General features: G+C 43.6%; 1 protein-coding gene across 6 annotated transcripts in view; it reads right to left on the bottom strand.

The window, feature by feature from the left end:
- Positions 1 to 818: 818 nt before the first annotated feature.
- The window catches only part of SLC24A2 (solute carrier family 24 member 2), an 84,891-nt gene continuing 63,478 nt past the window's right edge, over positions 819 to 22,231 (bottom strand). For all 6 annotated transcript variants that reach the window (XM_081894197.1, XM_081894201.1, XM_081894200.1 and 3 more), the window contains 6 exons: positions 16,931 to 17,026; positions 15,189 to 15,277; positions 8,717 to 8,845; positions 5,137 to 5,226; positions 3,953 to 4,119; positions 819 to 2,723 (listed from right to left, as the gene is read on the bottom strand). In XM_081894197.1, the coding sequence (XP_081750323.1) occupies positions 2,474 to 2,723; positions 3,953 to 4,119; positions 5,137 to 5,226; positions 8,717 to 8,845; positions 15,189 to 15,277; positions 16,931 to 17,026 (821 nt within the window). In that variant the 3' untranslated portion in view covers positions 819 to 2,473. The remainder of the gene's footprint in view (positions 2,724 to 3,952; positions 4,120 to 5,136; positions 5,227 to 8,716; positions 8,846 to 15,188; positions 15,278 to 16,930; positions 17,027 to 22,231) is intronic.

Below are 22,231 nucleotides of genomic sequence, written 5' to 3'. Positions count from 1 at the left end.
TGACCTCCCCCACAACCTCCCCACCCAGTGTCCTATCACAACCGATTTGCATTTCAGAAGAGATGTTTGTGAAACACAAGTGCAAAGCTCCCTCTTTAGGGGCGAACAGATCTTTGAATCCTAGCCCAGGTATTTTAACACAACGTACGGATATTAACTTTGGCTGCAATCCTGTGAGCTGGCAGAAAGCCCTGCTAGATTCTGGAAGCTGGAGTAAACCTCAAGGAACATGCATAGAATTTACAACATGGCGGTACGTGTGTCAGTATCAAGCCCAGCCCTGGATGCAACCCCAAAGGGCACAATGAACATACAGGGCCTCAAAAGGGAACCAGGGATGTTCCAGGAAACAACAACAAACAAAGGTTTGCCCAGGAAGATGCTGCAGCAGCTTAGAAACAAGAAAGGAACAGCAGTTATGCTGCTAGTATTTGGTAATTTTCTTGCTTTCACTTGTTATCTCGCTTTCCACCACTTTTGTTTTAATATGCCTAGGCTAATATCTAGGCTTGTTTTCTGTGAGTTCTGTGATCTACCTGGATATAGCTATGCATGAATATAGCTACGTACAGATGCATGCATAGACAGAGTACGAAGGAAAGCGGAAGCGTGAGACAAACAGGAAAGCTCAGCATCAACATCTGCTGAGTCCTCAGTTATATGGTCTTAGGTATCATGTTTCCATGGCGCATGGGTGACCTAGGGTATCAAGAACACTGGTAATGAATCACTCACGGATGGCATGAGTTTTAACAAGGTAGAAGATGCTTCACAGATAAGTGCTGATTATTGTAGAAGGAAGGGCTGGTTTTTTAAAAAAGTTTTTTACAGCTGTTCTATTTAATGCTGAGTCTTAGTAAATATGAAACCTCTTTTGCTTCTCCTTTGCTACTGTCCCTCTTCCTGGGGCTTCTACAGGAGATGGATGAAACTTTAATTGTTCACTGTCCCAATTAGATTTTCACATTTCTCAGCAACTTCAGAAAACGGCTTCAAACCGCTTCGTTCCACATCCCTAGAAATGATTTACCTTCTCAAACATCCCCAAAGTTTTAGCAGAAAAGGAACATGGAAGTGTGCACAGCAGTGCAGGTAACAAAAGGAAATAACCTATGGGATTTATCTGCTTCTGTTCTTGTCCCCATCATAGAGCAGTTTTGAAGTTCTATTTTAGAAAGCTACATGGAAGCCACACTAGCATCTTTCATATGACAAGGCAAATGCACTAATGGAAACAGCATTTAAAATGACTTTGTATCCTTACAGTATTGCTGCACTACCAAAATGAGTATATTTATGTAGTAGTGGTACATTTTTACGTAAATGCTGTGGGCGATGGGAGTCCACACTTCAAGTGTGGGTTTTACCTGTGAGTACCTCAAAGATGTCCTGCTAATATATATATATAGATGAAGAACAATAGCAAAAATGCAGAGATCCTTCTAAGGAAGCCAGAGCAAGCCAGGGTGCATCTTTTTGGGGATTAAAGGCTGGTTCTCACATGCATGGACATCGCTTGACCACTCGCTTCTCCGATGCTGCACATCTGAGTGTGCAAACTTCCGCCACTGGTAAAGTATTGTATAAGAGGAAATGCACAACCTCTGTGATATGCGACCTGTGACGCTTCTTTCACACATGTACATAATAGTTGCTTGCTGCTGGAGTAATGCTGTGATAAGCAGGAACATACAGGAGATGCAAGTATCCGAACTTTTTTGTTTTGTTTAATTTGACTGGCCTCATATAAAGCTTATTGATTTCTCACAGTCTGGGTGTGTGTGGATCAACCCAACTTCTACTGATCTGCTCTAAACATCTGCACGCTTCTCAAACCTGCAGAGCCTCCGTGTCCACGTCACATGCTAGCTGCACCAGAACAGCACACGATCCACGGAGAGTCGTCTCTTGTCTGTCGTTCGCTTCATTCTGACAGCACTGGGTGCTGATAACTCTTTCTGTTACATTACATGGACAGATAAAATCCCAAACAGGAGAACTGCATCTCCCAAAAGATGGATATCGGCATTTTCCTGTATGTTTATAAGATACTGCGTTCTCTCTCTCTCTTTGTGTAGCATGTATTTGTTAATATATAGATAGAGAGAGAAAGATGCATGGGAGCAGATCCTAGGTGTAGCATGCGTAATAGCTTAACATTGTTATAAAATACATGCACAATACCTCCAACAGATAAGCAACAGGACTTCTCCAAGACCATGTTTCTGAAGCAGCCACAACACGGTTCAGCAGCAGCAATTGTATGAGCTGAACTTCTCCACGCCTCGCTTCATGACTTCAGCTCTCCCTCTCCCCACTCTTTTAAATTAGAGGGTTCCAAAGATGTTGCTTATCTTGTCTTGCCAGACTGTTTCTTTGTTCTTGTCTGGTTCTGGTTTGGGCATTTGCTTTTGCAATTTGTGTGTGTGGGGGGAGTGGGGTGTTGTTCAAGAAAGTGGCACCTCCTTCCTTGTCAAATAGACACAGGGCACACGATGATCCTGTCTTCTAGAAGGACACTGACGATCAGGAACACAAAGTAAAGCCCAAACATGGTGAAGCCCAGGAATTTGTTCATCCTCCACTTGCAAGCCGCAATGGAGAGGATGACGAAGAGCAGCATGATGAAAAGGAGGACTATTGCGCAGAAGAGCCCGTTGCTGCTCACGGCCACGGGGACAAAATTGTTGATCACAGCGTAGAGGAGCCATGGCAGAGGAAGACTGTTGGGGGAAGAGAGAGAGAGAGACAATATTGGAAAAGCTTTTGCAAAGGTAGGCTTTGCTAACAACTGGAAGACAGTGTGATTTAGCTCACAAGCGACATTGGAAAGGCTATCAGTAGCGAGCACGGAAACATTTCTTTGGAGAATGGTAGTGCATTAGAGTCTGGAGGAGACTCTTGAGAGTCCCATGGACTGCAAGAAGATCAAACCTCTCCATTCTGAAGGAAATCAGCCCTGAGTGCTCACTAGAAGGACAGATCCTGAAGCTGAGGCTCCAAGACTTTGGCCACCTCATGAGAAGAGAAGACTCCCTGGAAAAGACCCTGGTATTGGGAAAGATGGAGGGCACAAGGAGAAGGGGATGACAGAGGACGAGATGGTTGGACAGTGTTCTTGAAGCTACCAGCATGAGTTTGACCAAACTGCGGGAGGCAGTGGAAGACAGGAGTGCCTGGCGTGCTCTGGTCCATGGGGTCACGAAGAGTTGGACACGACTAAATGACTAAACAACAACAAGAAGTGCATTAGATGGGGGAAGTGTTTTCTGTGCCAGAAGATGACGAGGAGGTTGCTGGCTAAGGTCCACTGTAAGGAGAACCGGCTCCTGTCACCTTGAGTATCACACCATTCTCCGGACAGTGGTCAAAGGCAGCAAAAGTGCATTTTGCCACACCATCAACACAGTGGCAGTGAAAGCTATATGATAAAGCCAACACCAACTAGCATAAGAATGTCACATTTAACATGCCTTTACACATGGCTGGGTTGTTAATATAAACCACTCAGTTTTATTTGTGATACGCAGTTGTGTCTTATTTTAACTTGTTTTTAATCTAGATTTTAGAGCATTTTATTAGCATTTATTATGTTCAATTTGCTCAGAGTAGACCCATTCAAATGAATGTGCCTAACAAAGTCATGTTCCCTGTTTTCAATGGGTCTGTTTTAGACTTAGTTTGAATACCTGTTCCTATGTAAACCTCTTAAGAGATTTTTAATATGTTAAGTGGTAAAAATGATAAACAAATCCATGAAGAGAAGTAACTTTGAGCAGCTTTCACAGGTTGAGAACTACTTTTCCCTTGAGGTTTCGTATTTCTAATTTACATCTTTTCCCCAAAGTAGCAAGAAAGAACTGCAACTAATAACTGTAGTGTGAAGTTTCAATCTGTGGCTTAAGTTAAAATTGGGTGCTGCCGCTTAAAAAAAAAGAAAAATATTACTTACCCCACAGTGATGTCAAAGATGTTACTTCCGACAGAGCTGGACACTGCCATGTCCCCCAGGCCTTTACGTGCCACAATAACACTGGTAATTAGATCAGGGATCGATGTGCCTGCAGCTAAAATCGTCAGACCCATGATTTCTTCGCTGATGCCAATGGTTTCTCCCACCTAAACACAAAATAATATGCTGAAATCGTGGCAGAGAGAAACGCTTCTTTGCGAAACATACTTTACTTAGCAGAGTAGAGAAGTATACCCTAGCCCAGGCATAGGCAAACTCAGCCCTCCAGATGTTTTGGGACTACAATCCCCATCATCCGTGACCACTGGTCCTGTTAGCTAGGGATGATGGGAGTTGTAGTCCCAAAACATCTGGAGGGCCGAGTTTGCCTATGCCTGCTCTAGTCTCTCTGTGTGCTTAATTCAGGGCTGACGTCCTTAATGGAGCAGGTCGCCAGGAGGAAGAATGGCTACATGTCCAAGCTGATCTTCCCTTTGCTCTTTGGTGAGTCCATATTTAGTCTTAGCTGATCTAGGAAGAGAGCTTCCCTTATTGAACTAATAACACCAATGGTCTTCTTTCAAAGGGCTTTCAGCATATGTTACCTGTTCCCTTAGCTGGTTTGGCATTCTTCAAGCTGTTAGGTGTGCTGCTGATTTAGCTTTTGAGCACCATGCTATTTTAGCTCCCCAACTCCACAGGTACATTTTTAGATATAAAAATTATCCTCAGAATTTCTTCTACAGATCTATAGCACTTTTTCAAATGAAGAGGGCCGTGCCTGGATACAGGGCCTTTTCGACTGTGGCACCTCTTGTCTGGCATCTTTCCAGCACCAGCTGAAGACCTTTTTATTTTTCCAGGGTGGGTTTCTTCAGTACCCTGTTCTGTTTTTAGGCTGAAATGGCTATTTTACTTATTTTATGGTATTGTTCTACAGCTTCATATCCCTTTCCTGTTTTAAGTTGCCCCGGAAGGTCTTAAATAACAGTACTAAATAAAAAACAGCTTCCGTCCCCCATCCTTACATCCAGAGCTTCATCTCACTCTACCAGTTTTATCGTCAAGGTACAGAAGAAGAGTAAAAAAGCCATTAGATGTATCAAGTTAAGTTAGCTTGCGATATAGTGAAATTTTCAGACCGGAATGGTTACACACAAAATAGAGATGTATCTTTCACTTACTTGATGTGCCCACCAGACCATTAGGTACGAAAATACTGCTATCCAAGAGATCGATCCGAAAAACGTTAAGGGGAAAAACTTCTTTGAGCTCTGAAAAACAGAAAGAATGGGAACAGTAAGCAGAGGTGCTACTAGTTTAGTCCAAAGTCCACAAAATGAGGCATTCTACTGAAATTTACCCAGATGTATAATCTGTTTTGCTTCTATGTGCATGGCCAATCCACCCCAATCACATTTTTATCCTTCTGACTTAATCCTTCAAGGCAGACAGAAATAATCAGAAGAAATGCTCCTGTAATAAACCTTTTCATAATTTAATCCTTAATGCATCCAGGAGCCGGCCCTTGCAATTTGCTGAATGTTGTTACCTCCCCTCCTCTAGTTTTGAAATGCCCCTGTGTCTTCGAAGCACCTTTCCACAAGATCTTTGAATCTCTAATGTGAGAGAGGGCATGGCAAAAGGGATCTGAAAGGATTAGTTGAAACTATCCATCGGCTATTTCCCATCTGAAGGGACATGGGTGGCGCTGTGGGTTAAACCACAGAGCCTAGGGCTTGCCGATCAGAAGGTTGGCGGTTTGAATCCCCGCGACGGGGTGAGCTCCCGTTGCTCGGTCCCTGCTGCTGCCAACCTAGCAGTTCAAAAGCCAGCAGTTCAAAGCACAAGTAGATAAATAGGTACTGCTCCGGCGGGAAGGTAAACGGCATTTCCGTGTGCTGCTCTGGTTCGCCAGAAGCGGCTTAGTCATGCTGGCCACATGACCTGGAAGCTGTACACCAGCTCCCTGGGCCAGTAAAGCGAGATTAGCGCCGCAACCCCAGAGTCGGCCATGACTGGACCTAATGGTCAGGGGTCCCTTTACCTTTGCTTATTTCCCATCTGAACATTTCCTTCCAGAAGAAATGCATGACTTTTTTTGTAATGCGTATTTGAAAGAACCTGGCACCTTCCTTATTACTAGGCATCTTTCCTGCCGTCCTGGCAATAGGACATGCTGACAAGTATTTTCTATAAAGCAAATATCCAATTTCCACCCTGACAACACCAATTGGATTCAGCAACTTGAAGGAAGATTAGCTGGCTCAGTGCAGCTGATATGCAATGCTTCATCTGAGCAATTTAGATTTCCTTGATGCACATTTCAGCTCTTAAATTATGAAGTGCAATACATTAAAACTAGAGCAACAACCTTTAAACATTAGGTTAATCAATGCAAAAGCTCCCCAAATAAGTGGGCAGCACATTTTAATAATGTTAATTATTTTAACTCTAAGTGCTTTTGTGTAAGTACGTGCAGAAAAATAATTAACATTATTAAAATGTGCTGCCTAGCGAGCTTTTGAATACAGCGCAGCTACAGATGATAGGCAGCATCAAAGAAGATACATTTATTCTTCATGGGAAGTAATGCCTCTCCTACAATGGTATCACTTGTGAAAATACACCTACGTCCTCCAAAGCATGAAGAATGAATTACCAGTTTGATTAAAGCCAATCCATAATTGACTAAGATTTCTTTAACTGGGTGACAGTCATTATTACTACCAAATAACTTTTGATAAAACAAACGAGTTGTTCCTTAAAGCATATGCCTATGAGCAGCAAGAATCCATTGCTAGAAATACGTGAATTAATTAAGATTTCTTTGGAAAACGTGCCTAAATAGGTTTTGAGAACAACAACAACAACAACAAAAGGTGTACAGGGACATCATTTGAATCAGAGTTAGTATATTCCTCAACCCCAGCTGGTTTGCACTGGCCCTGACTTTCCAAGAGAATTTCTCTTTAAGTGTTTAATCTGTCTACAGTTGTGTCCAAACTTTTTTCACAGAGGGCCAGATTTGATGAAATGACGGACCGTGGCTTTTTTAAAGGACTGAAATTGTTGAGCTTTTTTATGATTTCCCCTCAAAGTCGCTTTTGTTTTTTTTAGGATTTTACCTCAGGAAATAAACTACCACAGGGGCCAGATGAAACCGACTGGCAGGCTGGATTAGGCCCCCAAAATGGATTTTGGACATGCCTGGTCTACACTGTATGATGGTGTAACCAGTTGCTTTGCTGCTCATTTGCGCATGCTACAAAGGTGTTAAAGCCTAAAGGTAAAGGGATCCCTGACAATTAGGTGCAGTCATGACCGACTCTGGGGTTGCGGTGCTCATCCCGCTTTATTAGTTGAAGGAGCCGGCGTACAGCTTCTGGGTCATGTGGCCAGCATGACTAAGCCACTTCTGGCGAACCAGAGTGGCACATGGAAACACCGTTTACCTTCCCGCCGGAGGGGTACCTATTTATCTACTTGCACTTTGACGTGCTTTCGAACTGCTAGGTTGGCAGGAGCAGAGACCGAGAAATGGGAGCTCACCCTGTTGCGGGGATTCGAACCGCTGACCTTCTGATCAGCAAGCCCTAGGCTCTGTGGTTTAACCCACAGCGCCACCCGCGTCCCACTGAAGGAAATACAAAATAGTAAATGGAGGGGCTACAACTTCACTTGGGAGGGGCAGGCTGCTTGGCTCTAAAGGTGAGAAGCGAAACATGCACAATCTTAGGCTGTGAAGCTTTTTATATTTGCATGGAAGGAAGCTCCACTGAAATTAAAAACAAAAAACGGAATTTCTTTCCAGGAAAGAACTGGTGTGCTCCCTTGATTCTATTATGGAAAACCCTTTATCCAAATGAATGCAGAAACGTCTGCAGAAGAGGGGACTGAAGGATACACAAACTGTTGGGCGCCTGCAGAATCCAAGGGGGACTATTTCTTATGCATATGTACTGATAATAGACATCTAAAGAAACAGCCACAGGGATCAACATGAAAGGACTATTCAGGCCGTATTTTATAGGTTGCCATTAAATATTTACATAGGTAAATGGCAATATATTCACAGCTATTGTCTGCCAGGTTAAGAACGGCTCAAACCAAATGTCATTTCCCACAGCAAATCTTGCCGGGTATTTTCTCCACCAGGAAATTTAACGGAGCCAAAGTGATCGTGAACTTAGTTACAGATCCCTAACAACCATACACATCTTGAGAAGATCTGCTACTTTGAAACAGGAAGATACCTGTTATGCCTATCGGTGTGGTTGCTCGAGAGCGATCAGGCAAGGTCCCTCACTGCTCTTTTCAAAGGCTTTATTATTGGTGCAAAACATTTACAGTGCAGAACGTCTCAATTCCATGTCTTGCTCAGTCACTAGCAGAATCTGAGAGTGGGCGGTCCTTAAACTTTCCCCAGCAGAGTAGTCTCTTGACCCCCAGCCGACGCCTCCCCTCTCTGCGCGGAAGCCTACTGCGCAGGGAAGGCTTGGGTAAAGGGGAACTCCCTCCTCCCCATTTTGCTCAGGCATGGTGTCCTGGCATTGCCTTGCATCCTCCAAACCCTGCAGCTCTTCCCCACTAGAGGCGGGGCTTCCTTCCTCCGTTGAGGAAGTGCTGCTTCCCACGATCTTTGGAGGCTTTCTGTAATCCAGCTGCTCTTCCCCCTCTCGCCTCTGAGTCAATGGCAGTTCCCTGACAATACCCAATATTTCAAATCCTATACCAAAAGGGAAGAATCATTGCACTGCTTACAGGGTTTCTGACGTCAGGCAGGGTAGCCCATAATGGAAAAACGATGGGGAGAATAGCCAGATAGGTGAGCTGTTTGCGGGGCGTGTCGGGCCAGGCCAGGCTGAGGGGCTGATCTTCATCCTCCTCTTCCTGTTACAAGGGAGAGAAATTGCGATAATGTTAATTTGGCTGCAAAACGGAAATATGTGCTTTTTATGTTGCACACCGCCCTGGGATTTTCAGATAAAGAGTGGTAAATAATAATAAAAGTAGTAATAGTAATAATAATAATAATAATACTAGCATAAAAGCTATACAAGTTTTAGCATCTTGTGATATAAGAAAGGTAATAGTTACAAATCAGTCTTGGGTCCCAACTATGTACACTTTTCACTGAATTTCCTTTTTTTAAAAAATACTTTTTTCTGCAATATGATATAACCCAGATTTTGGATGACAAAGCAGCAGAAACTTATTTTAGTGAATTTGCTTTGCTTCTGCTAGTAATCGGGAGCAGCAAAAAACTTCACAGAGCACTGAATAATCAAAATTTATCCCTCCTCTTTCCCATCCAGCTCCTGAACATTCACCAAACATTTCCCATTCATGTTCAGCAATAAGGGCTAAAAACGTGCTTTGAAAAAATGGAGCATGTGCCCAGAATGTGTGATTCTCTGTTCTATAATTAGTGCAGAGTCCATTCAACGCTGCATGTGCTCACAAAGGATGGGGGGGGGGGAACCACCTGTATTGTGAAAACTCACTTTCTAGCCTAGAGGCTATTCACTACGTAGAATGTTCGGACAGGAGAATCAGTTACAATTCAGACATAAAAACTTTGCACCTACTTAATATTTCTTAATCTAAACAACTCTGCAAGGCTTTTAATGATGGGGAAAATGGGATTCCTGTATAGGCTACAGAAATGCTAAATCCCAATTAGGATATACTTTAACATGTGTTTTGGTCCATAATAGTCTTGCTTCAGACTGGCTCCCAGTACGTTTCCAAGCACAATTCAAAGTGTTGGTGCTGACCTTTAAAGCCCTAAATGGCCTCGGCCCAGTATGCCTGAAGGAGCATCTCCACCCCCATCGTTCAGCCCGGACACTGAGGTCTAGCGCCGAGGGCCTTCTGGTGGTTCCCTAGCTGCGAGAAGTCAAGTTACAGGGAACCAGGCAGAGGGCCTTCTCAGTAGTGGCACCCGCCCTGTGGAACGCCCTCCCACCAGATGTCAAAGAGAAAAACAACTACCAGACTTTCAGAAGACATCTGAAGGCAGCCCTGTTTAGGGAAGCTTTTAATGTTTAATAGGTTATTGTATTTTAGTGTTTTGTTGGAAGCCACCCAAAGTGGCTGGGGAAACCCAGCCAGATGGGCGGGGTATAAATATTATTATTATTATTATTATTATTATTATTATTATTATTATTTATTATCTATGATGTTGCTGTCTTCCTGCATTATCAGCAGCAGCAGTTTGCAACAGCACTGCTGAACTGAGTAGCGTTGCTGCAATTCTGAAGCAGCGTGACTCAATTACTACGCGTAAAATAACTGAACTGTACAATTGGAAGGGACCCTGAGGGTCATCTAGTCCAACCCCCTGCAATACAGGAATCTCAGCTCAAGCAGCCCTGACAGATGGCCACCCAACCTCTGCTTGAAGACCTCCAAGGAAGGAGAGTCCACAATCTCCCGAAAGAGCCTATTCCAAATTGTTTTCAGGCAGGTCTAGTTGCTGTTTCATCATGTTAACATCACAGGCTCCAATATTTTTGTAAGTGAATTTTTGCCGTAATGCACCATTCCAGTTTCCTCCTGAAGTGGAGTGTTTCACATGATTCCGTATCTGCATGTTGCATAAGCTACTCCTTCACCTTGCCAATGCTGAATGAACTATGGGGGAAACTGGCTTAGCTGCCACAGGCGTCAATCACCTGCGCGGAGACTGTGATCTGCGTGAGGTTACTCTCAGAATTGGTTGCTTGCCAGTGATCTGAGCTCACAGTCTGGCTGGCCAGGGGAAAATGAGGACAGGGCTCCTGAACCATTAATAGTTGTGCAGAAGAGGGATTTTCAGCTGATGCAACTTGCCTTCCACCTGCCTTGCCCCACCCTCCAGTTTCTGCTTTTCAATTTGTATTGTATTATTCTATGCACTGTGGCTTGCCGTTGTTTTATTGATTGCCGTTTCAAAATTATTTATTGCAATTGTTAAGAGTGGGTTTCTGTTTAATTTTTATATGCTGATATTACTATTCTATACTATTCTAATGATTGTTGAATGTTACTTTATTTGATGTCGATTGCTTATTTTAAAGCTGTTTCATTATCACATTTTTGTATTGCATTAGATTGTTATAAGGTGTACATTCTTTGTTTCTTCAGCTTGTAAACCACCTTGAGTATTGTAAGATAGAAAGGTGGTATGCAAATTAAAAGTGATGATGATAATGATGATGATGACAACTCTCACTCTCTGCTACACAACTATTAGAGGAGCAGGGGCCACCCAAAAGCAGTCAAAAATTGCTTGTGTAGATCAACCCAGCAAAGAGAAATTAAAAGTCCAGTACCAAAGTCTCTGTAATTATACTGGTTTGTAAAGTTGAGATGGTCTACTACTCCCAGCCTTTCCTGTGATAATTCACTCCTTGCCTATAGGACACAACCGACCATAGGACGCACCTTGTTTTAGAGGGGGAGAACAAGAAAAAAAATCTCCCCCTCTCTGCTCAGTGCCCCTTCAGCGAAGCAGCAGGAGAAATGGAGACCCTTCCATTTCTCCTCCCGCTTGGCTGAAGGGGCCCTGCGCAGCTCTCCCTCTCTGCTGAAGCCAGGAGAGGCTTGCTCTCCCGGCTTCAGCAAAAGGAACCTGAAGCCTTCGGAGCGCAGCGCGAATTCCCGCTGCGCTCCAAGGGCTTCAGGCGGCTATCCCTGAAGCCTGGAGAGCGAGAGGGGGCGGTGCACACTGACCCCTCTCGCTCTCCAGGCTTCAGCCAAAGCGACGCGCAGCGTCTGGAGCGTGGAGGGAGGCTTCGCGTTGCTATCGCTGAAGCCAAGGAGCCTGCATTCACTCCTATAGAGTGCGTCCTATAGAGTGAAAAATACAGTACTTCATTGGTATTAACCATGTTTTGGAGTAACGTGTTTCACCTTTGCTCTGTTTCTGTCTGTTCATTCTCCTTAAAAAACTTTAAATGACCAATGGTTGCAGTGCTGATGACACAGATGTGATACACCTTAGGAGCAGAACTGCAACCCATGAGTTGAAGAGATATAATTCTACACCATCTAAATGCATGTTCTCACTCTACACTCCCCCCAAAGCTGTTTATCTCGTTAGAAACATTCAATGATCCCAAGGAATAATGGGATAAGGAGAAATGGCCAACTATTCATAGCTAAAAGTCAAGCTATTTTGACAAAAGTGGCCCACTATGCATTGCAAGGAGACAAAACACTCCAGAGAGGAACTTTTCCTGAAATGAATAAATCCTGTGTTATCCCTCTGATGTATCAAGCAAAACCCACTTTGTCACAGTCATTCAATAAAGCTGTTTACTAATCACAGAAAAAACAATATGGACTTAAGTTTACCCCTTTTCACTAGAAGTTGTCTTTGCCATGGCAGGCAGGCAGGCAGGCAGGCATGCATATATATATATATATATATTTCTGATTTGGTTTCCATAGAAACTGGTAAAAAAGGAACACGCCTGAGTGGGAGGAGATGTTAATGTGAAAGTGAATGTTATTTTTAGGGAAGTCACAGGTTAGAACAATTACAGCTGAACTTGCTTAACTGCTTATCTAACAGGGGAACGGTGCTTTTAAAAGGTATATAAAATTTCCGGATGATCTTCCATAGGGCAGTCTAATTTATTTAGCGAGTGGCTCCTGTAGTACTTTTGGCCTTTTAAAAAATCAAACATACTCAGTGCCAAGCTATAGAACATAACATTTTAATGCTAGCATCAAGAAAATATACAGTAATACATGGCCTTTTCTTTGGAACACAAGTGGTAGCTTTTGTTTATCGGAAATGAAATAAAGTGCATTGCTACTCTATGAAATATAAATGCTTGCAAAGTACACTACTCTCAGATTAGTAGAAGCTATGAGGTACACGCTTGCAAGATTTTCTTGGCCTGAGTTAAGTGGTGTAACAAGTAGTTCAGCATCTGCCATTGGGCAGCTATTTCATCTTGGCAAGGTTACTGAAAGACCTGCAGATTAAGGCTTTAATCCTGTGTTCCCTCACCTGTACGTAAGTCCCAAAGAACTCAGTGGTGCTTACTTCTAAGTAAACATGTACAGGTTTGGGCTGTCGGTGCAGTATAAGTTTTCATGGCCTAGAATCTCAGCTGGGGGATACATGACAATGTCCACAACTCTGTGTAAAGCTTAAAATACGGAACAGCAATTGCTGATAGCACCAGCATCAGAGTTTTACTATGTCAATTAACAGCTATACTGGGGCAGGAAAACATGGTATCTAGTGCAGTTTAAATGAATGGAATCAAACTTCTTGATTAGTCTCAATCCAGCTATTTGACACTCTGTTCTCCCTCTGAAATTCCTTTGACAGGGAACTCCAACATTCATATAAGAAGTGGAGTGTTCTAGGAAATTAAAAGGCTCACCCACTGGTTTCTAAATGTTGCCAGATTTTTGATGATTTCTTCTTTTGCAGAACTGGCAGAGGATAGCATGGTTTGATCCAGTTGTATGGACTTGCAAAAAGTCAGGTCCCTTCTCTTTACAGTTTATTCAAAATAAGGCAGACATAGCTCTTTGCTTTTGAAAACAAGACTTCCTGACTCCGCAGGATTTTCCAGTGGGCTTAGAAAGCGCTAGATACACCACGACTGTACATAGAATATTCTATGAGATGCAGTTGTGCTTCCTTGTGCCTCTGTTCTTCCTGAATAATTTCTGAGGCCTGAGTGACAGGAAGGATAAAGACTTCCAAATTAATTCATTCAGTTCTAGACCCTTTTGTGTTTTTTCCCTGTGCTTAAAGAAAACACTTCCTTGTTAGGCAGACATAGGGCAAGATCCAGGCCAAACTAAGCAGTCTTAAATCCTGGTAATTTAATGGGAGAGTAGAGCAGATGCTCAAATATTTCCCAGTGAAATCAAAGTGCTTAACTGAAATTAAAGTCCTGGGTGATACCTAATGTAAACAGGAAGATAACAAAACAATATTCATATGGAAAATTAAATGACTGCGCTTTGCCTTTTTTTGTCTGTCTTTGAAGACAGCCTCGTTTAAAAGCTGAAATTATTTTAAGACTATTCAGGCACATCAAAAGGTGGAGCCACAGATATATTTGCTATGACTCTAATTATGAAATCTTGAAAGTGGGAATCCCTTTGTCAAAAACTCATTCTGGGTCAAAACTTGTGTTAGTCAAGTTAAGATTTACCTGTGAAAGAGGTCTTTGTATCCTTCTTTTTCTTTTCTTTTAGATTAACCTTTTTTATTGTAATGTATTAATAAAATTTTATAAATAATGGGAAATAAAATAAAGCGAGAGAATGCGGGTTAGGTTGCTGCACTCACAAGTGTGTCCCTTTTATGAATCCAGTTAATCACAGCTGACAGGCTGCAGTCTTGGGAGGAAATGTTTTGCTCAGCGCAAGGAAAGAATCTCTATTAATGGAACCAGGTGATGTGAACGCAGTTCCCTAGGCAAGCGTGAGAAATGCACCCTGGAAGGAAACATCGCTGACTTTGGCCCAACCTTGAGAAAAATGTTCACTCAGAAGTTTTGGAGAGTCAGTTTGCCACGTATCACACGACACTGCTCCTGCATCAGCTTATGTGAAACCACTGGGCTTTTTTAAATCTCCAAGGTGATTGTTCTCACATATAGGTTATATTTTGATAGGCGGTAAGCTTCCCCACCCTGGACCCACAGACTTCGTATGGTAAAAACATAAGGGTGCTACTGAAACGGACCAAAGGTCCACTTTGTCCAGGGATGAGGAAGATGAGCCAGCATAGTCCTTTGTCAGCGAGGACAGGCACTGAAGTCCGGCAACATCTGGAAGGCCACAACTTCCCCATCCGTGGCCTACACCCATAATTCTGTTCGCAACAGTGACCAGCTGGATGTTTCTAATGGGTGTGTGAGGAGGGCATAAAGCTGGTGGCCAAGTGATCAAACCAAGTGGCCAACACTACAGCTTGTGTCCATGCAATTCACAAACACCGTATGATAACTAGCTATACCTGTGGAGGACTGAATTCTAGTGAGGAGGGAGAAGAGGAGGAGGAGGAGGAGGAGGAAGAAGAAGAAGAAGAAGAAGAAGAAGAAGAAGAAGAAGACGGGGGTCTCTCTCTCTCTCCCTCTCTCTCCCCAGTGTTTCATAATTTTATGAAACTCGTTCCCCTTTTATGGTACTTCCTGTGCATCACGAAATCATGCATAAATAGGGATGGAGGAGACGGGGGAAGAAGGGGAAGGAATAAGATACCAACCTCTACTGCTCCAACAGCCGTTCCATTTTGCATAGCTCCGTCATTTGGTGGTGTCACTTCAACTTCGACTTTTGCAGTGTTTGGGGCACCTGAAGCATATTCCAGAAATTAAAAAAACAAAAGCAAAACTCAGAACATATCAGTTACTTTTCAACCATTAATCTGTAAACTCATTGAACAGTTAAGCACTGGTATTTAATTAGCTGATATAAGAGTTAGTCTGAGACAAAAATCGTCTGGCTTAAACCTACTGAAGCCAGTGGCATTTAAAGGAGAGTCAAACCGAACGCTAACAGAGTTTAATATAATATCTTTGTAATCTTTACCTTCTTTGCACCAATATCAAGTCTATTAATTAATCACCTCCTAGTTTACACAGCTGCTCACCCAGAGCAAATTAGTCTCTTATCGTGCATCTGCCTCTTACAGGCACGGCCAACTCCCAGGACCTCAGGTGGAATTGCTCAGGAGATGAAACTGGCAGAGAGAAGCTCTGTGATTTGCTCATACATAAGCATTTATGTTGCAAGAGAGGAAGAATTTGCAGTGCTTTGGGATTCTCCTAGTTCCTGTTGTGCTAGACCTGACCAGGATAAACTTGGGCTATTCACACACACCACAATTTAAAGACTCGTGAACAGGTGAAGGAGGAAGGCATAAAAGGCACCGCTTATTCTGCAGTATATTCTCTGACTCCTAGCCAGTCTCTAGAAGAATGTGGATGAGGGATGCGGGGCTATCCCTTAATTGGGGGACAGACACATGTATCAGCTGGTGGGTTGCAAATGAGCCAACTTGTTGACCATCATTAGCCTGTGTGATCACAGAAGATTATCTAAGCCAGGGGAGGGGAGGGGAGGGGAACTGGCTGAGTGGGACTGCCCAGCAGTCAACCAACTGATTCTAGTATGATGTCAGGTGATACCTTCAAAGGGGTTCACTGTCACTGCATCACACATCATGTGGGCAGGTATTTCTGGTTTGGGAAATGGCTTGCTAGGCCTAATTAGGCCAGTGGGCTACTGTTCCCCACCGCTGATATAAGCTTAAATAAAACCAAGCATGGAAAAAAGATGTTGCAGAAGGAAAGCTTGTTCTTCATTTCTGCTTTCAATTTGGCGAACGCAGTTGCACCACATATACCAAGAAGCCAATGGCTTCACACAGGGAAGCCTATCTGCACTGGAAGACAGATGAGAATGCCAGACCCATCCATCTTGTGCAGAACAGATGCAGATTTCTTTGCAACAAAAAAGGTACATGCTATTTTGCAATTATACTATAAATACATAGGTATTACCTCAATTTTTTAAAAAATGTGGTATTTTCTTGAGTAAAGTACTCTATAGCATTTCTATTCACATATTTAATTCTCTCCTCTTAGGCAAAGATCATAAAACAACCTGGCTGGTAGCCAGATTCCGCGCCCAGATTTGTAGGCACAGATCATCCTCTAGAATAAAATAGCTTACTAGTGAAATGCTGAAGTTCCCCTTTGGGGCGCCTCAGGGTCAATTTTTTTTATGGTAGCCCAAATCTCAGTTGTACGGGTGTATGTATATATCTCAATTTTAACTCATGAGCTAATGCTGCAATCTGCTCCGATTGTATCTTTTATCTTTATGAATGCTGTTTTTATTGTGTTATGTTATGTGAGCTGGTCTTTGACCATAATAAATTATCTATCTATCTATTCACATATCTGCAAACGAAATAATTAAATATTATTATGTTTTGCCTACCGGCATGATTAGCACTTCCATTCCGTTTTTCACCGTCCTCCACCTGACACTTTTTGGCCATCTTATGAAGAATAGATGCCCTTTCTTTGAACTTTCCTGAAAGAAAGAAAAAAAAAACACATTTGTTAAAGCACAGCAATCGGAGGTGGCAGATTCCTGTTACTGCCTCAGCTTCTTGCACCGTGAAACAGTAAGCTGAACTTACCGTATTTTTCGCCCTATAGGACGCACTTTTCCCCCTCCAAAAATGAAGGGGAAATGTGTGTGCGTCCTATGGGGCAAATGCAGGCTTTCGCTGAAGCCTGGAGAGCGAGGAGGGTCGGTGCGCACCGACCCCTCTCGCTCTCCAGGCTTCAGGAAGCTATCCACTAGCCGTGGGAGACCCAGCTCTCCCATGGCTAGCGGAGAGCTTGCCTGCACCCAGAAGCTTGGGGCGCGCCGAGCTCAGCACACCCCAAGATTCGGGCTTCGCACAGCCCTCCGCTAGCCGTGGGAGAGCTGCGCGACTTTGCACAGCTCTCCCACGGCTTGTGGATAGCAGCCTGTTCTCAGGGCTGGGGTCGGGGGAAGCTCGGGCTTCCCCCGCCCCAGCCCCGCACCTGGGGGGGAATTTTTTTATTATTATTATTTCCCCCCCCCCAAAAAAAACTAGGTGCATCCTATGGAACAGTGCGTCCTATGGGGCGAAAAATACGGTATATCTTCCAACTTGAATAGCTGCAAAACGGTGGCTTAGTATTGCGTGTGTCTTGTATCATCAGAAGCTCCTGCAAGGCTGAGAGATAGCGCCTTGGACCAAGGGGGCACATGGATTTGGTTTCAATTAACGCTGAATTAAGAAACCTGTCAGAATTAACACCAACTTTTATTAATAGGATGGCTGCTATGCTTCGCCTTTTTCCCCCATTCCTAGGAGACAAATTCCAGAAGAGACAAAAAAAATTCCTTCCAGTAGCACCTTAAAGACCAACTAAGTTAGTTCTTGGTATGAGCTTTCGTGTGCATGCACACTTCTTCAGATACACTGAAGTATCTGAAGAAGTGTGCATGCACATGAAAGTTCATACCAAGAACTAACTTAGTTGGTCTTTAAGGTGCTACTGGAAGGATTTTGTTTTGTTTTGACTATGGCAGACCAACATGGCTACCTATCTGTATCCAGAAGAGACAACTAACAGCTCAGTCCTATGCAAGTTTACACTAGATCTCACTAAATTAAATGGATTGCAGCCTAAGAGGCCTTTGGCAGGCCATAGACTAATGCATTAATTGTGGCAAAATCATTCTCAAGCTAGAGCCCACCTAGTAAATATAGGGGTGAATACCAATGATATCTGTCTGACTGCACAACTGACTTCTGCATGAGCAATGGGACTTCCTGCTCCTCTCCTCCCCCTATAGCCCCCCCACCGACCCCAAGATCTTTTCCAGAGGATCCCCCAACCCTCTGGAACAGATAGGGGTGTTGTACCGCAAGGGAGATGGAGAGGAACTGGAGATTCACTTATGCAATGGGGAGGGGGGAATTAATTAAAATGTTTCTTTTGCCTTCCTCTGAGAATCTCAAGGTAGTATACAACAGTTTTAAGACACATATGAAACACTAAAACACAAACAATAAAATGCAGCCAACAAATCATACACTATTTACTTATCAATTAATCAATAAAATACTTTAACCCAATAAGACCTTTATGCAACTCAAAGACCTAACTGCATGACATTTTAATTATGCTACAATATATTTTCCTCTGTATTGATAATGAATTTTGATAATGAGCAGGAACTGGCTGAGCGAACACCATGGACCAGTGTCTGATTCAAATTTAATGTAGTAAAACAACCCAGAGTTTGCAGCAAACCTGTTCCCCATTTTATCTGAAAATAAGAACCTGTCTTTTGCACAAACCAGGATACTTCCCATGATGGATATACGTATTTGTTTTGCTCTGTTGTTTTCTTTGGACAAAAAAGCTTGGCATATTTGCTAAACCATGAAAGGCCTAGAAGAGGTGAAAGTAAAAAAATGAATGTATGTACCCTAAGCAGCAATCTGTTTTTACAACTGCATTCAACTCCTTTGCCTGGGGTGGGGAGAGCACATGATTGTGTCTCCAGCTATAACTGGGATCAGCCCGCAGCACGGACTTCCGGTATTCATCTTAACTATTGCTTTTCAATTAGTAGTGGAGTGATTTAAGGATATAGCTCAAATATAATGGTAGGCAGTAGGCAGCGGGAAATACCAAATATTTGTGGGGAAATGGTGGAAGAGAAATATTTTTCTATTTCCCTTTTCATTATGTTTCTGAGATGCAGACAACAATGGTTTTTGCCCCCCTCAAAAGACCTTCCTGAGATCAGATTAGTTTCTAAAAATGTAACCTTTGTGGTTTTCTGAAAGGCCTTTGGAGAGCAGAAGATGGCTGGATGCAGAGAAGCAACAAAAACTGGGACTAAGAACATAGAAGGTTATCTATGAAGGCATAAAGCTTGGATATAATCATGTAATCAAATAAAAGATAAACATGGCAATTGATGGACACCAATAAAATTCGTCTCTCCAGCGGCAAGATTCATCCATCCCGAAGCATTTTTATTATTTGATGTTTGCAGTGGCTGATGGATGTATTTGAAAGTTGGTACTGGTTTGACACAGAAGAATGCACTTGCAACACATGGCACAGCTTGAAAACAGGAGCATTTAATACAACATAATGTAATAGCGAGATCAATGGGTGCTTCAAGAAACAAAAGCCAGACTATATAAAGAGCGCTTACAAAGAGAAATGAAGAACCGATTAATGAAATGTCATCTGTTCATTAGTTAGTTCATTCTAATGCAGTGGAAAACGCAAATCTAAAATAACAGGTACAAAACCTCACATGGTAAAGAGTACAAATCTGCATATGAGTAGAAAAATGGATACAGATCGATTATGGAGTCATCAGAAGAGGCACACAAACAGAAAAGGCTATTTACAATCTGGTCCTATTGGCAGGGTCCTATTGAAAGATCATACCTGTTCCTCTTGCAGCCAGAGGAACAAACAGACTTTTGTTCCCACCCCCCAACAAAGCCAGTGGTTGCACTGACTGCCAGGGCCATAATGGGGAAAGTGCTCATTTCAGCCGCTTAGCATGACACTCAAGAGAGCAAGGGAGGGGAACCTGGCAGTGTTAATCTCAAATCCCACCATCCCTGACCACTGGCCATGCTGACTGTGTCTGTTGAGAGCTGAAGTCCAGAAGCATTTGAAAAGCCAGCTCCATCTTACACAAAAGACTTTGCCAGTGCTAAAGGTAAAGGTAAAGGGACCCCCTGACCATTGGGTCCAGTCGTGGCCGACTCTGGTGTTGCGGCGCTCATCTCGCTTTATTGGCTGAGGGAGCCGGCGTACAGCTTCCGGGTCATGTGGCCAGCATGACTAAGCCGCTTCTGCTGAACCAGAGCAGTGCACGGAAATGCCGTTTACCTTCCCGCTGGAGTGGCACCTATTTATCTACTTGCACTTTGACGTGCTTTCAAACTGCTAGGTTGGCAGGAGCAAGGACCGAGCAACGGGAGCTCACCCCGTTGCGGGGATTCGAACCGCCGACTTTCTGATCGGCAAGTCCTAGGCTCTGTGGTTTAACCCACAGCACCACCCACGTCCCACTTTCCAGTGCTACAGGCGCCCTAAGAGCTTGGGAGTCACAAGCTAGAAGGAGAAGTTGTCTTTGCCTCTGTCATCCGATACACCTTTAGAGCTGCAAACCAATGTCTGAACAGCAATATCACCACTGCAAGACTTTGGAGCCCACAAAAGCCAAGAAGGCCAATGCAATTCACTGCATGCAAATGCGGAAGAGCAAGAGTCATGCATTTCTGAGAATTGCGGAGGGAAGGAGCATCTTTCAAGTTTGACATGGAGCTAATTTAAGGCGGATATGTCCAAGTATAGATCTGTAACTACTCTTTAAAAGGCTTTATACAGAATTATTTTTACAGTTGTGGAAGATTACCAAGGCACAGCAGCTAAGCACAAAACATTTTTGCTACCTGGCCTTCCACTAACAATGGACATAAAAAGGTAAAGGGACACCTGACCATTAGGTCCAGTCGTGACTGACTCTGCGGTTGCGGCGCTCATGTCGCTTTACTGGCCGAGGGAGCCAGCCTACAGCTTCTGAGTCATGTGGCCAGCATGACTAAGCCGCTTTTGGCAAACCAGAGCAGCACACGGAAACACCGTTTACCTTCCCGCTGGAGCGGTACCTATTTATCTACTTTCACTTTGATGTGATTTCGAACTTCTAAGTTGGCAGGAGCAGGGACCGAGCAACGGGAGCTCACCCCGTCACGGGGATTCAAACTGCCGACCTTCTGATCAGCAAGTCCTAGGCTCTGTGGTTTAACCCACAGCGCCACCCGCACCCAGCAATGGACATAAAGGTAAAGGTAAAGGGACCCCTGACCATTAGGTCCAGTCGTGGCTGACTCTGGGGTTGCGGCGCTCATCTCCATTTATTGGCCGAGGGAGCTGGCGTACAGCTTCCGGGTCATGTGGCCAGCATGACTAAGCCACTTCTGGCAAACCAGAGCAGAGCACGGAAATGCCGGTTCCCTTCCCGCCGGAGTGGTACCTATTTATCTACTTGCTCTTTGACGTGCTTTCGAACTGCTAGGTTGGCAGGAGCAGGGACTGAGCAATGGGAGCTCACCCCATCGCAGAGATTCGAACTGCCGACCTTCTGATCAGCAAGTCCTAGGCTCTGTGGTTCAACCCACAGCACCACCCGCGTCCAACAATGGACATAGTTTGTGGCAAAAATGCCAATCTTACTTCCCGTTCGAGATCCATTCAGCACCAAATTAGTGAGAGAGGGAAGAGCAACGTGCCTCACTTCCTTCCATGGATTCTTCCTTGAAATTGCCCCCCTCCCTGCATTAGGATTGCAAGAACTCTCAGAGCAGTTCCACCTTTGGTTTAGCCATGGGGAGGAGACGATAGTAGCATCACCCATCACTCATTCGTCCATCAAAAACTTTGGATAAGGACTGCGTGTGCTGACAAGATGGAGCAAACTGCTAATTGGAATAGCTTACATTTTTAAAATGGCTGCACAGGTGTAAACTATACCTCAGTTGTTATTGTGGATTGTACAACATCACCTAACCTCGATGAAAACACTCACATAAATTAGCCAAATATTTTGATGAAGCTCTAAACAATTTGCACGTAGGTGTTTGCAAAATCAAAAGGTCATCTCCTAGGCTTGCTATATCCGAAATGAGAAGTGTGATTAATAAGTCTCACT

The sequence above is a fragment of the Podarcis melisellensis genome (assembly GCF_964234715.1).
Source record: "Podarcis melisellensis genome assembly, chromosome: 17".
In the NCBI taxonomy this organism is placed as follows: Eukaryota; Metazoa; Chordata; class Lepidosauria; order Squamata; family Lacertidae; genus Podarcis; species Podarcis melisellensis.
The sequence above is the reverse complement of the archived record's forward strand: the minus strand, read 5'-3'. Positions and strand labels throughout refer to the sequence as shown.